Here is a 16,395-nt window from a genome sequence, read left to right on the forward strand (position 1 = left end):
CGACTGACTCCGTGAGAGTGCGGGCCAGCTTCAGGCCGGCCCGGCTCCGACACCCCCGTTCGCAGCTGTCCCGCCGCCCCCGCTCTCTGCCCTCAGCCGCGGGGCCGCGCCCGGCGCTGTCCCCGCCGCACAGCGCCACCCAGCGGGTGCCGGGCGTCACGGCAGCAGCCGCCGCCTCGGGCTTCTTGTCCCTTTTATTACCTCAAAGTCCTGCTGAACCTCACCAACTCGTACTTCTAACACCTGCCTACGAGAGGCTTCTCATGTCTGCCTTAAATGCTGAGCGAACGATGTTTGCTGTTTCTTTGTCCTGGCTTTGCTGTGTAGCCTCAGACCTTATTTGCCTCCCACTTTTCAGCTTTCCTCTGAGACTGACAAGTTGAAGAGACTTCAAGTGTGCTTCAGGTATCATCACTCAAAAACAGTCTTATGGCTACCTGATCTGAGAAATGACTTGCACTCAATAGCTGTCTCCCTGTTTGTCCATAAAGTTTGTCCATAAAGTCCATCCAGCATCTCTGCATGTATTGGTGCTTCAGTACAGCAGTATCATCAATGATTAAAAATTGAACAACATTTCCTTTTGACAGATGCTGAAAGTGGCTGAACATTTTCCGACAGAGTATTTTTTCAGTGGCTTATAGCTTCATCACATTTTAGATGTTTAAGGTGAATGCATTTTTTCCTCAGTAAGAAACTCCTTTGAATTTTTCCTATTTTCTTTTAGTCTATTTAATTTTTTTTTTTTCTTAAACTGTTTTTGAAAATATTTTCTTTGACAAGCTATTGCACATTGGTCACTGGCAGAGCTGAGAAAGAAACCATAACTGACTGTTTACTTCTATGTGTCCAGGCTACTGGGCCTAATCTTCTCTTCCATTTAAAAGAGAGAAAAAAATTGTATGCTGACTATATTCTGAGTGAGATGGTGACATTGAAGGCAGCATAACTGCAGCTATCATGAAGAAAAGTGAATTGTTGAATTTGGTTAAAGAACATGAAGAACTCAGTGTAATTGTTGAGTAGACAGCTGAGTATTTGAAGACAAGTAAAGCTACTCTCCCCAGGTGTTTAAGGACAGTCCCTTGGAGCAGTGAGGATTGTGACCTGCCAGGTCAGTCTGGGGAGAGGGTATAAAGGTACTCCAGGCTTTTAGGCTGCATTTGTTTGCAGTTCCTGTTGCAGAACAGCAGGAATATGCCCTGCAGTGCTTGTGGGGCCCCGTGTGCTGCTCTGCACAAGTGGCACTGCTCAGCCACCAGTGAGACCATGGGACACTGCTGGTGGTCACAGCAGAGACTGCCTGCCAGCCACATGCACGAAAGCAGATAAAATCAGAAATACTCCTGTGCTCTGGAGCCTCCTTTCCCCTATCAATATGGATTTGGTTTTTGGCTTTCCATGAATCTGCACAGGGGTAAAAGTGGATAGATGGGGAGGAAGGAGCAGCAGTGCCAATGCCAGGAAAGGCTACCTGTTAGACCAGCAGCTGTGAGAAACAGGAGACTGGAAAAGTGGGTGTAAGTGGGTTTTGGGTTTTTTTTTTCCCCCCAGTGGTTTGGTGGAGGGAGGGTTGGGTTTTTTCCTTAGGCTTGTTTTGTTCTTGATTTTTTTTCCCAGCATATGAAATCAGATTTAAAGTTACAAATTAAAAATTATTTGTTTTCAGAATCGATAAAGTCTTTACTGCAAGCTTTTTATTTATAAAATGCCTTAGGCAATTTTTATAAGGTTATGGAGTTCTTTGATTCTTTGCATTTGATAGTACTGCACCATCTATTGGTCTTTCTCAGTGAAATCAATTTATGCTTTGAGTTCAGTTCCTAAAAACACCATAAAATTCCCTGTGACACAGGTACTGGTAAAAATTTCATCATGAAAAAGTAGCAAGAACAAATCCCATTTACAAGACTGTGTAGTATTTCAGGGCAATTGACAGGCAGGCCTCCAGAATTCAGCCATTCTTTCTTGGCTGTTCTAGTCCATGAATAAAGAAAATACTTTCCTTATAAAAGTAGTGAATTTCTTACTATTAAAAAATAGTACCTAATTAATTAAAGACATTTTTTATTTTGATAAATATTAGATAAATTAATTGCTTAATAAGAAGAGATGAAGTTGAAAATAATCATTTTGAGGCAAGAATAAACTATAAAAGAAGATAGAAAAGATGGAAAAATGAGTGGGTGTAAGAACTGAACAAGACTGAATGCATATCAAAAGATACTCTAAACTAAGAATTATAGTTTCTTAAGCAGATAAGAAAAACGGGGTATTAGGAAAATATTTAAACTCATGGAAAAGAAATAAAAGCAGAAGGAGAGAAAATATGGACAAATGTGCAGTGAACTGAATTTGAATTTTTTTGTCGTACTTCTACTCAGCTTTAAGAAGCAGGGGTATGTTACCCAGGGCACTTCCCTGATCAGACAGCCTTGCCTTGGTGAGTATTCATTGCTTGATGAATGTCAACTTGTGCAGTCCAAAATTATGGAGACAAAAAAAGAGGAAACCTACTCAAACCTTAATTTAATCAAAGAAGACTTTTCTATTCTTGCACTTTTTATTAAAATATCTATGAGGGGTGCACAGATGCTCTTCCATTCTGTATGATGAATGGAAATAGTTTTCCTACTATTCCTGCACCTTAAAGACAAGATATCCTTACTCAGTTTATGATGTATTTTGACCTCTGGTACTACAGAATCAAGCTAAATTAACTCTGATACTACTTAAAGGCTAATTAACCATCATGTTACTTAACTCGAAGCAAAGCCTTATTTTGCTGAGTGATCTGTGAAAGTTTAAAATAATTTGGCCCTTACTGAACTGCTAATAATGTAGGCAGAAGCAAACCCTTAACATCAGTAAATCTGCACCAAGCAAGACAGCAGCACATTGATTTCTGAACACAACTCAGCTACCTGAAATCCAGGGCTCTCCAGTGTGCCATTCAACAGCCATATTAATATCAATACCCTACGGTTTTTCTTCTCAGGCACACAGTGAGAAGTGTACATAAGTATATGAGTGGAAGGACCTTGTGTTGCTAGAAGCAAAATGCCTGTCTGTAAGTAACAGGAACAGGCTTGCTGACATACCTGATTTTCTGTATAAAGACTTCATTGTTTGTTTTTTTGTTTTTTGGGTTTTTTTCTTTCATTTAAACAGAGCTTTGTTTAAATGAAAAAAAATCACTTCAATCCAAGATTAAAACATTATATGATTTTCAGAATTAAGGGGCAGGATGCTGTGTGCTTAGTAGGCATGAAATTAATAGCTTTGAAAATTTTCACTGCAGCAGATGACTGTTTTACTCTCTGAGGGTGTATCCCATTGTATGTTTCATAATGCTCTTCTCACAGAAGGGTCATTTAGGCAGTTGTTCTGAACTCTTCCTCTTCTGTGCTCTTCACCAAGTTGCCCCAAAGAAAGGAAGGAAGGCAAATGGCCTCATGTGAAGCTGTAGGAAAAACATGGCCACTTGCAGATGAAGGAGAAAGAGATATGTAATTGGTACCAAATGCTGATGCTTCCACAATCATAGCTAGAAAAAGCCTGAGCACTGGGGAAGAGTGTCTGAAGGCAGAGACTGTAATGTGAAAATTTAAATACTTTTCTGGACCATTGACTGAGACACTCTAGGCAAGACTGTAATCATAAGCTTGGGACAACCTATTTTTGCTTGATTTAAATAACTTTTTTTTTTTTTTAAGTCTGCAACATGCAAGTCTCCAAGTATAAAAAACCACTATAGGAAATAATTCCAATAGTTGCTGTGAGAGAAGACAGGATGGGTTTTTTCTGTGCGTGTGTGATCCTGGAATCCTGTGTTTATCTTGCAGTCATGTGAAAAGTAATATGTTACCACATCAAATCCATAGATATCTGCAAGATAAAATTGCACTGTGGGTTTTATCAGGGAGAAGCTGCATCCAGTTTTCATGCCTCCTCAAAGGCCAGCAAACTCAGTGTCCCCAAATTGTCTATGCTTCACAGACAAGCACTTCAGGTAAATAATGACTGCTGTAGTTACACCACCAGAATTCAGCAGTGCTGTTCCAGTTTATAAATAGCTTTGTCTAGAAATCAGATAGCAGCATGTGCAGGTGTGAGTCATTAGTGCAGGAGACACAATGATGTGTGGAAAAAGCATGGCTCACATCCAAACCAGCCCACACACTTTCATCAGCCCCTTGAAGTCTGCAGCACAGAAAATAAATTTTTCAAGTCAGGATGCTGAAGCCCACCCAGACTTAAAACTCAAAGGTGCAGTAATATGGAATTCAGTGCTTCTTCCAGTACCTTGTTGATCAGTCATGCTCAAAAGGCAGTTTTTAAAGTCAGTAATTTACTGTCTTGAGTTAATTACCACAATTTCAATTAACATACACAAATGTGTGTCAAAGCTGCTTTCTGTAAATCATTGTTTTAGAACACATACTTGTAAATTCTAAGGGATTAAGGAAATGTCCAAATTATTATTTGATTTTCTTTTTAAAATTTCACGAGTTGAAACTGGAAACAGTTAATGATATTGACCTCCTTGGCTGGAGAGTTAATGGAGGGTGTAATGAAGAAATCAACAAGTACCAAAATAGCACTTAGGATAAGGTGCTGGTTTTGGAGAGAATTCAAAGGAAAGAAAAAAGGAGCTTTTCGTTCAAGAACATTTAGTTTTAACTATTCTGGCAAATTTTATCCTTTCAAGGCTTACCTTAAGCTGAAAGGGGATACCTTGAGTCCTGATGCTAGGTGAGGATTCTCAGCAAAACAACTGAATTTTCAAACAGGATTCAAGTTATTTTTGCAAATAAAGTTAAAAGACAGAAGTGAATCCTTATTCATATGAAAGAACATTTGCATCCTAGAACTTGTATGTTTTCAATACTGCAGCTTGAATCATTGTTTATCTTCATAAATTGTACATTTTACTATTTGTTGGACAATCTTTTTTGCCATATGTTTTCTTTTTCCTATTTTTGCGGTGAAGTAAAAAGAGAAAATTGAAGCACAAGTTTGGATCACTTTCTCTAAATTTGAGGTTAGGTCTTGCCAGAAGGTACCATATACTTTTTTGCTTACTGTCATTGAGATTACATTTAGGATTCAAAGTTCTGTGCAGAGATTAGAATCTTCTTTTCTTTTTCTATCGGCACATTCTTGTGTATGGACTAAACAAAAGAAATGTGGTATTTGGACATCCTGGTAAACATAGAAGAGCATTATCCAAAAAGCAGGGAATGCCAAACCATTCAGGCTGTATAAAAAATCACCTGGTTCCACAGAAATTGTTAATATTTATGCTCAGCTTCTTCTGACTGACATCTGCCAGGAAAGGGTGAAGAAAATTTAATATCAGCCTGCCTTCTGTGAAATTGGTACAGCCAGAATTGATTAAAAATAGCCTGAGGCATAAATCATCTTTCCACATTTTAAAGAATACAAAATTCTGTAAAGCCATGTAAATCCAAATTATGATGTCAGAGGTATAACTACAGTGATGTAGATCAGAGCACTATTTGGGTGAGTTACATTTCTGCTATTGTTTCTTGAAACTGTGCTTATCATGAAGGAGAGGTAATACGTAATTATTCAATACTTTTCTGTAAATAGTTTTATTAAGAAAGCAGTTCAGGAATTTTTCTGTACTTTGTGATGGGCTTTCAAAATCTTATTTCATCTGAAACAAATAAAAATTAGCCTTTTTCTTCCTTCTTGGGGTTTTAGAAGTTATTCTGTTGTTTTGGAATCAGGTTACTTTTAATTTGTCACCAATTCAGTAGTTGCGAACCTCAAACCACTAAGAATAGATAAGTTTCTTTCCAGCAAATTCTCTGTCACTTTACATAGTAACTCTTCTAAAGATATTATTACTATATAGTGCTTTTTTTCTTCCTCAGATATGAACACAATGTGAAGGTTTGAGCTGTTTTGTTAAAGGCAAAGATTTGTTGGGTTTATTCCCCTACTTCCTCATCTGAAACATTATCACAATGTAATGGGTACAGATTACAATATATATGTACAGATTACAATTACAGAATACAATATTACAATATTATTGTAATATAAGATATTACAATATATTTTAATCAGGTCTGGAAATGCAAGATAGATACCAATTCCGATTGCCTAATTTGTATAATCAGATTCAAATGGCAACATGTGTCAAGCGTGTCCAGCTGTATAATCAATTCTGCTAGAATAAGATTCTGTGCTTTTGCAGAAACATTGCATTCCTAAGAAAAATTTTTTGAGTAAAAATGGTACATTGAAAATACACTACATTCCTCGCCATTATTTTTTCGTCTTAAAAAGTGGAAAAAAGAGTTAGAGCAACTCTCTGTAGAAATGTATGAAGAGTAGACAGGTGCCACCAGCATGAAGTGCCATGACATTCAGTACAATATTAGTCACTAAAGATACATAAATTCAAAATAGGCAAATGGAGAAGACCACTGGCAAATTTCCCAATGTTGAGGAGAAACTCAATAAAATTATGTAAGGATGTATGTAAAAAGTGTGATGTGATTATGTTGTGTTATGGTGCTTCTAGGTATTATGGAAGAAAGGGTCAAGGTACAGACGCATCTTGGTTGGAAGACAGATGTAAAATTATGTGATGAAAGGAAGGGGCACTTATGCTATTTGTTGTCCTTTGTGGGATATTTCCATTCAGTTGAAGATTTTTTCTGTTTGAGGGTAAAATTTTTGTTGCCTAAGAAACACTAGAGGCTCTCTGTTTGACAAGCAGTAGTGTAAGGGAATACAGTTGGTATCTTGAGTCCCTGGCTTTCTTTTAAGCTGTCACCAAATTATGCATCTCACTTAAGAAAAATTGCTTCACTTTTTTTTTCTAGTGGAACAGAACCAGCCATTTCCATCCCCCTGGAACCAATGCAAACAGTGAGAAGTTGGGTGAGCTAAACTTATTCACATCAGGCACAATGTAATCTGGTTGGTTAACGTGCTGGATTCAGGCTTTTCTGTTCCAGTTGGAGCTTCAGCTGGAACGGTTTTGCTGACATTGGCTACTTCAGTCAGGCAAAAATGGCCACCTTGCTGAAAGAGGAGCTCAGCATGGCAAAGGATCAGACTTCTGCAGTAAGTTCTGCCAGAAACATTCGCTCTTAAACAAAGCCAAATATGAAAAAAAGGCTACTGTTCAAGTAATTTCTTCTTCAAAAATCACAAAACACATCTTGAAGTATGTGAGAGAAGAACCTGAATAAGAACTTATTAATACCACTGGAATCTCAGTGCAGACTGTTATATATAAATTAGCTAAATTTTTTCTTTGTTAAACTGCACACAGCATTCATACAACAGCAGGATTAAGTTTCTCTCATGACTCTACACAACATGTCCAGTTGTGGGTTCCCCAGTACAAGAATGTACTGGATAGAGTCCAATAAAAGTACAGAAAGAGGATTAAGGAACTGAAGTGTCTCCCCTGTGAGGAAAGGCTTAGGGAGCTGGGATTGTTTAGCAAAGAAGAGAATGCTCATGGGGGAATCTCATCACTGTGTATAAATGGGGGATGGTACAATACAAAGATGCATATCAAGGCTCTTTTCAGTGGTGCCAAGTGACAGGACAAGAGGCAATACATACACTTAAACATGGAAAACTCTGTCTGAAAGTCAGGATACACTTTTTTTATTGTGAGAGAGACAGACAAGTTGCTCAGAGAGGTTGTGAAATCATCACCCTTGGAGATATTCAAAAGCTGTCTAGACAAAATCCTAACAAAAAGCTTTAGGCAGTCCTGCTTGAGCACAGAATGTTGGACCAGGTGACCTACAAAGGCCCCATCCAGTCTCAGCCAGTTTGTGATTCTGGTCCTGTATCTGCACTGTGACTCTAAAGAGAAGATTTTAATCCATACAAAAGTGATAGAAGGCATCTTCATTCAGTTATGGATAAATCAAGAATTAGTAGAAGTAATTTTCAGTTTGTGTACTCCAATACTTAAGGCCTGCAGGAGGAAGTAAGTGGATAAATCTATTTCTCATCTTAAACAAGAACTGGGAATTGGTAACTGAGTTATAAGTAGAACTGTGACTTGAAGATGATATTCTCTTTGTATGGATGCATGAGGAATTTATCTCTTGGTTTCAATGCCATTCAATTAGCATGGTCAATTATTATATATATTGTCTGCCAGATGACAGATGAGTGCAACTTGAAATGGTAAGATCAAAGCCTGCAATTGTGTTGTAGGAACAATAGCTTTGAGGTGATACTTATTAATTCACCTATGCCAATTTAAAGTTCTGATCTGCAATTCCTGTTTTTGGTATTGGTAGTATCAGTCTTCACAGCTCTCACTTTGCCAATAAGAAGATCTTCCCAACTCATGCAGTGACATTTATAAAGCTGGTTCCACTGATTCAAGCATAGTGGAAGCCAGGAGTCTTTCAAAAATTTTGACAAAATCTTTCTTTGTGACCTTTCTCCTCCCTTCAGATATCAGTTAAATTTTTCTTTGGCTCAGTTTTGCTGTCTCTAGATAAAAATTACTACCTAACATTGCTGCTGTAAAACTTTGTTCATGGTCTGCCAAAGTGCTTTGAGACACTGAGATTTGGGCACTGCAGAACTGCCTGCCTTACATAACAGCTGCAGGCTCCTGTGCCTGGGGGCTGGCCTCTAGTGACTCCTCTTCAAACAGGGCAGAGCAGAGCAGCCAGGCAGTAACAGCCCCTCTTGGTCTCTCGAGAAAGCGTTACTCTGGTTAAATGTCCTCTGTGAATTATCTCAGAGGATATATACCTTGGGTTTTTTTGGTTTTTTTAAAGGTGATGATATAATTTAGATATTTCAAATAAAACTGATATTCATCCTTTGAAGGAGAGGAACTTAATTTGTGGGTAGGAGTTGTAGTTTTGAAGATTCACGGCCTTTGTGATTCTTATCCCTGTTATTTCAGATGAGCTAATAAAAGCTGCTTAGCATTTCTCCTTAAGACTTGGCTACAATGCCTTGCTAATGTCCAATGCGTGGAAACTCTAGAGTTGATAAAGAAACATAATTTATAACTGTTGGGTTGATTTAAGGCATTCTCCCTGCATGTGGTCCCAGAGACATAGCCCACATCTCCACCATCCAGGTCTGAGAGTCCTCAGTAGCCTTTGCAGTGAAGAGTCTTCATGGCTGTCAGTATGTTTATGACACAGAAACATGTTAGTTCACAGCTTTGATCACACTGCTGCAACTTTGCAGCCCTCCTTCAGGCTGCCTGTAAGCTGACTTTTCCTTGCTTTACAGCTCAATGTGCATTTGCTGAAGCCCTGGGGCTAAGGGCCAATGTCAGGCATTGGCCTTACAGGTGCTTACACTGGCATGATGATGCTCCTTACCTGCTACCTCTGCTCTTTTTCAGTTCATACACGTCTGATTTTAATAGAACCACTGTCAGTCCTTGTGTAACTTTTTTCCTCCTCTTGTCCTCATTTTCCCTTCTGGAAATCCTGGCTTAATATCACATGTTGAAACACTCAAAAACTGAGTGGCAGTTTGATGTATTTGCTGGGATGGGGGCTTATTAGTGGGCATCACTGATTCAGGTTTGTGTAAAATATAGAGACATTTCCAGTGAAAATAGCTGGATTTTGCATGTAGGAGATCAGATGAAGGGATGCTAAAATAGCAGATATTTTACATATATTTATTTTTGGCTTTCTAGTCTTTAGCAGAAATGTTTTTATATTTCAGATTAATTTGGGGCAGCACCATTTAAAATGAGGTGCTGTAAGGAAATTTATGGTACAGTTATTCTTCTTTTCACTTTATACTGAATACTAAATGTAATGCAATGTTAAAATGTTTATGTCTTACCAAATATTGTTAAAAATAGGTTTAGTGGCAAGTTCCAATGTTTTTGGGGTTTTTAACAGTATAATTCAGCATTGCTTAGTTAAATTTTTTGAGGTTCACACCCTGGTAGTGAGGGGAATAATGGATAATATCTAGCTGTAAAGTGACTGGGTCAAGAAATTGTCCAATACCTGCCAGAAAAAAAATACGATTTGTAGATGTGTTCTGACTGTATTTTTACAAGTGTATTATTATAAATCAAGTTCATTGTGTTGACTTGTTTTCCCAGTTTAAAGACCTTGGGTGCATAGCAGGAAAGAGAGAAGATGAGGTTTGTTGAACAACTAGAGGGCAGTGATGGGGCCTGCAGAAAAGTCAGAGTTGAGCACATTTGGCTGCACTCCCACCCTTTCCTGCCCCTTGCTCCTGCATGCAGCAGTCTCTCGGTGCCATGGCTTGTGAGGACAGTGACCTACATAGGAGTCAGGCTTTAAAACTGTAATAAGTCTGCTTCTACCAGAGACATGTTTTGTAATCTGTCTGGTGACGCAGTTATCTAGTTTGAATGTGTGCCAGTAATTCTGTGAGGCAGGCAAGTACAGAGCAGTGCTGAAGGATTGCTCCCGTGGTTCTTTTCAGGCTGTTTACAGACACCAAAAGCTTCCAGAGTTAGAGAGTGAGCTTTATAGGGCAGAGATGCTGCTCTATGTTTGCAAGCATTAGCACATTTTTATGGTACTGCATTAATAATCACATGCAAATACAAACTTTAAAAAAGAAAAAGGCAGTAGGAGATTGGCCCAGAAGCCTCTGCAGGTTCAGTAATACAAGCAGGAGCTGTGTACCCTATTTGGATGCCTACAATTCATGGAGTGTTTTACCAACCAATTGCTCTTTCCATGCTTGGGGTGGAAAAATAATTTTGGTAAATATTTCTTGGATTTGTGAACTTAGATGACAATTAGATTTTATCAGATGTGTGGCTAGCCAGACCCTGCACACCTGGCAGGAGCTAATGGAATTTGGATGAGCGCTTGTGTTTAACCATTTTGCAATTGGATTTGGTTTATTGCTTTCAGAATTCAGTAGAATATTTCATTCTCTGAACCTATTTTGAACACATTAGGAAATGTTTTAAAGGGCAGCTGGCTTCCCTGATTTGGTTTCAAGTATGTCCACAAAACATTTATCACTTTAAACTATAGCAAAAACTTTTCCTTTGAAAGGACTTCTTTTCTCTTTCTAGGAAGGCTGTACTAGCTCCTTTCCCCACAGGCTCACCAAGAAAGCTGTGTAAAGAGAAGCGGCTCCTGTGGCCGCTAAAGAAAACAACTGAACCAGACAGGCATTTGCTGAGAGCTCAACCTGGAGTTTGTGCCAGAGTGAGTACACAAGCATTACTGAGAAGCTTCTTTCTTCTGTCAGACATCAGAATTGTTTTCTTTTCTGACCACAGGCAGGGGGTGCTTGGAGCGTGCCAGAAGCTGTGAGTTAGACTCCACTGGATAGCTATGGCAGCGTGTGCTCTCGGAGAAGGCTCCGTGAGGGCCAAGCTGATGCGGGGGAGGCAGGGTAAATGTCACTGCATTTGCTGAAGCCGAAGTCAGGGCTGCTTTCCAGCCAGAAAGCTCACATTTCACCTCTGCAGTGTGCTGCCATTGCAGCACTGGCTGGTTTTCACCATTAGCTAATAACTTTCTGCATTGCAGCTCTGCACCCATGCAACTTTGTTGCTTTTATATTTTCCTCTCATAAGAGAAAATTTCAGAACTTACTTCCTGTGAGGCACACAATTCTAGAAAATTGCCTTCTTTTTCAGCTGGAACCAGCAGGGTTTTTTCTTATGCAGCAAGGGAAGAGTTTTACAGATTCCATAAGGACCCTCATCTCCAGGCTGTGCAGTGAAAGGAAAGGTGGTATCTCTCGATAACATGCATTGTCAGAAAGGGCTTGGCCAGAGGTCTCCTTGCTGTTTCTGATGATAGAAAGATTTGTATTGTGTGTGAAGTGATTGTGAAATCCAAACCCAGATGATGAAAAGAAACCCTAATTTTTAGCAGTTCAGAGGAACACTAAGAAGCATTTTACTAACTCATGTATTCTATGTCTCATCATCTGTGAAAAGCTGGATGAAAGGAAAATGAGTGTCACATCTCAAGACATTGTGCTGCTGTAGTGTAGGTGTCCAGAGGCTGATGTGCCCAGACAACTGTGTAACCAGGTGTGGAACTTTTGACCTGTAAAACTGTCATCATGAAGAGGAAACATATGGAAGACTGCCCTTTAAAATTCTGAGGGAGCACTGCTGTGGTTCTGAACTGATGCCGTAAAATAAAAGTATCCACTAACAAGTACAGTTTGTAGCTGACTTGTCCTAGTATTTAATACTGCAGAATCTGGAAATGTTTCATACTTCCAAATACCAAGCTCCTGCTTCAGTTATTGTTGTGGATTTGAAGGTCTAACTTTGGGGCTACAATTCTGGAGGTGTGTGGAGATACTAAAGCAATGGAAATATATCCTGTGGGAAGCCAAAAGTAACTATGGTCAGGGCAGACATCTGATCTTACTGGTGTAGTTTTGAAGTAAAGATAAGTAATCTTCAAGACCTAGCTGAAAATGTAAGTAGTTATGTAACTGAATACTAAAATTTCTTGTAATTATACTGTTTGTTTCCTTGGTAGTTGTGTTTTAATACTCCTAACATACAATAATGAAATAATAGAATTTTAAAAAGAAAAAAGTGAGATATTGAAGGTTCCCATTACTACTACTTCTTTTCATAGGTTTCCTACCCTGATAAAATATTGAACAGTTTGTGAGTTCACCTTTTTAGCTTTTGAATGTTGCTGTGAATTTGTGAGGTCAGTGTATCTGCTACCCAAGGGGGTACTTATGGGGGGTTAATTAAGAGAAACTGGGCCAGGTCACCTGGACCCTGAATGTCCAAGTAATTCACAATATAAACTTGTTAACCTGAAGTTACTGTATCTGAATACCTTATAGTTGTTATGAAAAAAATCCAGTAACAACTAGTGTCTTTCAGTATCTCAGCACATTCATTAGGTTGTTATTCAGCCTAAACACCATTTTTATAAAATCTACTATTACATACTTATGTTTATCAATATGTCACATAGAACTGTGATGAATCATTGCAGCTACTCCTATTAGACAAAATAATTTAATGAGGCACATCTGTTAAAGCTGGTTTTGATTTTTTTAATTCTGCCTATTTGCTTTCTTAGAAAATAACTTTAGTAAATCTGCAGAATATTTTCTTTTAATTAATTCAAAATAGATGTGGAAGGAAATTGTCTTTCAGATATATTCCCTTTTGCTTCAAAACTATTTTTTAATAGCCTTCAGTTTAACAAAGGGAAATTACTTTATGTACTTCAGAGGGGTATGCTGCATGTTCTTCCATGAGTTTCACACAAAAACATTGGTGAAATGGAAGCATGTAGCATACTCAACCTTTGGGCCAGTTTTTACCCAGGAGCAGCAGGAAATTAGTAATTAGTTATCTTTCACTTAAAAGGAGGGGGAAAGGATGTGTCTATCTCATGGTGTTATGTGCCATTTCCTCAACTTTTGACAATCTCTTTGGAGGGAAAATCCCTGAAGAGTGAATCTGGCATAAAAGTACCAGCTGTGGCTCAGACAGATAAGTTGAATATGACATTATTCCATATTTTTATGGAGCGTCCACAGTCATAGCAAAACATGTTAGAGGTGCTTGTAAAATAGCCTTAATACTGCAGATCTAAATCTGTAATCTGAAATAATGCAATAACTGCTTTCTATCCCATTGAGCAATTTTGGTTTAAAAAGTCTTACTTAAAATTAAGCCACCATTAGAAACATGTTCATTCTTTGTGTAGTTGGTGCTGTATTACAACTTGCCAAAAGAGGTTTAAGGAAAAGTCACTTTGACCATTCAGAGAGTACAAAAGTGTAAGAACAGTAGGCTTTTGTTTTGTCAATTTTAGGTAAACAGGAATAATTGAACCACAGGGTGATTCCTCTCTACCTGACAGTTTTTTTTCTTGGTTTTTTTCTTCATAATTGTTTACATTTATTTATTTTCTTCTACTGGTTTTCTTAAACAACTTGGTGTCCTTCTTAATTGTGCTGCGCCTTATACAATTAGTTTGAGTGGTGACAAGAGTGATGTGTGTCAGTGGCTTTCCAAGCTCTTAAGATGTCATAAAACAGTGTTTTATGGATGGTAATTTCTGTGTATAGATCCAGTGCCTTGGAGTTTGGGTTCCAGAGACCAGTGGTTTTCAATATTGCAAGGTTTTATTTTCTTTTCACTAAAAAGAAATTTTGGCTAGCTGGTTTTGTGAGGTCTGAAGGTTCATAAGCTCCTCTTGTGCTTTCCTTTGTCACAGGGCCACATTAATTTTGGGAATAGAGATTCCAGGTGGAGACAATAAATACTAGTATTTCCCTATTAAGTAAAAATATATCCAGTCTCATTAAGGTATTCAAAATTTCACTAAAGGCCAGATTTTTCTGAAGTTAACTTTTTCTGCTCTGATCTCTTACTTGGCTGTGGTTTTTAGTACTATTACAAGAAAATATAGATAGGGAGGTTTTTTTTTTTCATTTGAAAATAAAAACTAAACTGAAATAAGCAAAATTCTCTCAGAGAAACTCTGACTATTAAAAAAATTAATCCCCCTTATCAGTTTTTTATATTTGTACTTTATTTTTCATTTTGTGTACTCTGTCCTGTAGATCTGGTGTGATAGTTGCCTACTTTAATTACTGTGTCTTCAGAAAAGTGAGTGTTTGTAGAGTCTAAAGTGTCATTTTCCTTACAGCCATAGGTAGCTGTGATGGGAAGAGGACGAAAGTAGGGTGTTTCCAAATGAGCAGTATAAGTGTGCATCCTTAAAGTCTGCAGTTACTGTGACAGAGTGCCAACTGTAAAGGTACAAAATTCAGAGGATCTGAGGATCCTTTCCAAAAGCTCATCATTACTCAAACACAGACTAAGCAGGTATGGAACCAGTGGAGTGCTCAAGGTAGATAAAGTATAACAGCAGTTGCTGCTGCTTCTGTTCTTCTGGATTCTTTCCTCAGGTAATCTCAATAGCCCATGTCTCTGGGTTGGCAGTATTTTTCTAATTAAATAGATTTTCAAAGACAAATGCCACTCTCTTAATGCCAAAATTTGTCACAGACAGGATTTCTTACAATAGACAGAGCAAAGTGAAGAAAGGTTAGCTGCTGCAGCATTCTTTTGGCTCTGTAAACAGCAGAGTGCCTCAACTCCCACTGGCTTTGCAAATGTTAAGGCTATTCAGCAGCTGTAAAATTTACTAAAAGTCTCAGACCTAACCCTGGGAACCACTCAGGAGTGACAGTATGTTACAGATTTCTTACCAGTGTGTGGCTTAAAAATGCTGGGTTTCTACTTTGATCCATTGTCATCCTTGTGAAGTGCCAGTCCCACAGGTATTCAACTGTTTGACTGGTCCAGTTTACTAAAATCATCTTGGGCACCTCAAACTGTGTTCCCAGTCACTCCTTTTCAATCTTTTTTAATGTATGATGATGTATTAAGGCCCAGTTTATCAAGCATGTTCTTTTAACTCTTTTTTTTAACCTTCTTTGAGAAGACAATCAGTTTTCTGACTAATAGTGTAGGATCAATGTGCTGTGTTCCACTGTGCTGGTATTCTCCAAAATCTATGTACTCCAGATGTACTCAACAGGAATGTGACTCAAACTTGCTTCTTGAGCTCAGAACAAAAAAGCAGTCCAGAGAAATAAAGAACATTTTTCTCAGGAAGCTGTACTGTCTACAGTAATTTAAAATAGTCTTCTGAAGATATTTTATAGAGTTGAGAATCCACAGATTCCCAGAGAAATTGTGGAGGACCCAGACTTCTGGGACCTGTGAGCTTAATTGTATTTGTTCTTTCCTAGACATTTGATTTCTTTCCATGCACCTGATCTGCCTTGCCCAAAATGATAATTTTGTTTTGTGTTTAGTACTCTGCTGAAGAGTGAGCTGAGACCTTCCTGTGATCTGTCCCCTAAGTTTGGGTCTCTTTATAAGAAATTGCTGTAAACAATTGCAGTTGTTTTTAATGACTGCAAGTTTCTTTCCATACTAGGTGATGCAGATGTACCTCCCCTTCTGTGGGATTGCCATATCCAATGCCCAGCTATTTGCAGCTTCAAGGAAGGAATATGACAGAAGCAGGGTAAGTGCAAAGTGTACAGTGGACCAACATCAAACTTCAGTCTTTTGTTCCTGCAGGTTCCAGCTATGCATATGTGTTTGCTCAGCAGACAGTTCTATTTCAAAAACTGTATTTTCAAAAGATCCCTGTTTTGATTGAGGCAGCAAGCAGACAGTGTGGGAGGGAAATCCACTTGTAGTAGTGGCTGTGGTTTCCTGATATCAGTTCCACATCTTGAGGTGCTGAAACAATTGCATTTGTGGCACAGACACATGAGAAAGTGTGAATCTCTGTGCTTTCTCACGAGAAAGTGTGTGCACGAGAAAGTGTTACTTAGGCAGAGATTCAAGCTCTCATAAAATTCTACTCA

The 16,395-nt window shown here is 38.5% G+C and overlaps 1 protein-coding gene and 1 long non-coding RNA gene across 3 annotated transcripts in view; one reads left to right on the forward strand and one right to left on the reverse strand.

Annotated features, from left to right (window-relative positions):
• The window catches only part of PDE11A (phosphodiesterase 11A), a 109,516-nt gene that overhangs the window by 24,998 nt on the left and 68,123 nt on the right, over nucleotides 1-16,395 (forward strand). Inside the window, exons 2-3 of one of the 2 annotated variants that reach the window (XM_071434845.1) lie at nucleotides 11,069-11,204; nucleotides 15,957-16,046. In XM_071434845.1, coding sequence (XP_071290946.1) covers nucleotides 11,069-11,204; nucleotides 15,957-16,046 — 226 coding nt within the window. The remainder of the gene's footprint in view (nucleotides 1-11,068; nucleotides 11,205-15,956; nucleotides 16,047-16,395) is intronic. The other variant, XM_071434844.1, reaches the window with a different exon arrangement.
• Nucleotides 1-16,395, reverse strand: part of LOC139593651 (uncharacterized) — a 103,571-nt gene that overhangs the window by 14,756 nt on the left and 72,420 nt on the right. The gene's annotated exons all lie outside the window — the stretch shown is intronic.

This window comes from Agelaius tricolor, unplaced genomic scaffold, assembly GCF_023055355.1.
Source record: "Agelaius tricolor isolate 1412-34295 unplaced genomic scaffold, bAgeTri1.0.p SCAF_10, whole genome shotgun sequence".
Classification (NCBI taxonomy): domain Eukaryota; kingdom Metazoa; phylum Chordata; class Aves; order Passeriformes; family Icteridae; genus Agelaius; species Agelaius tricolor.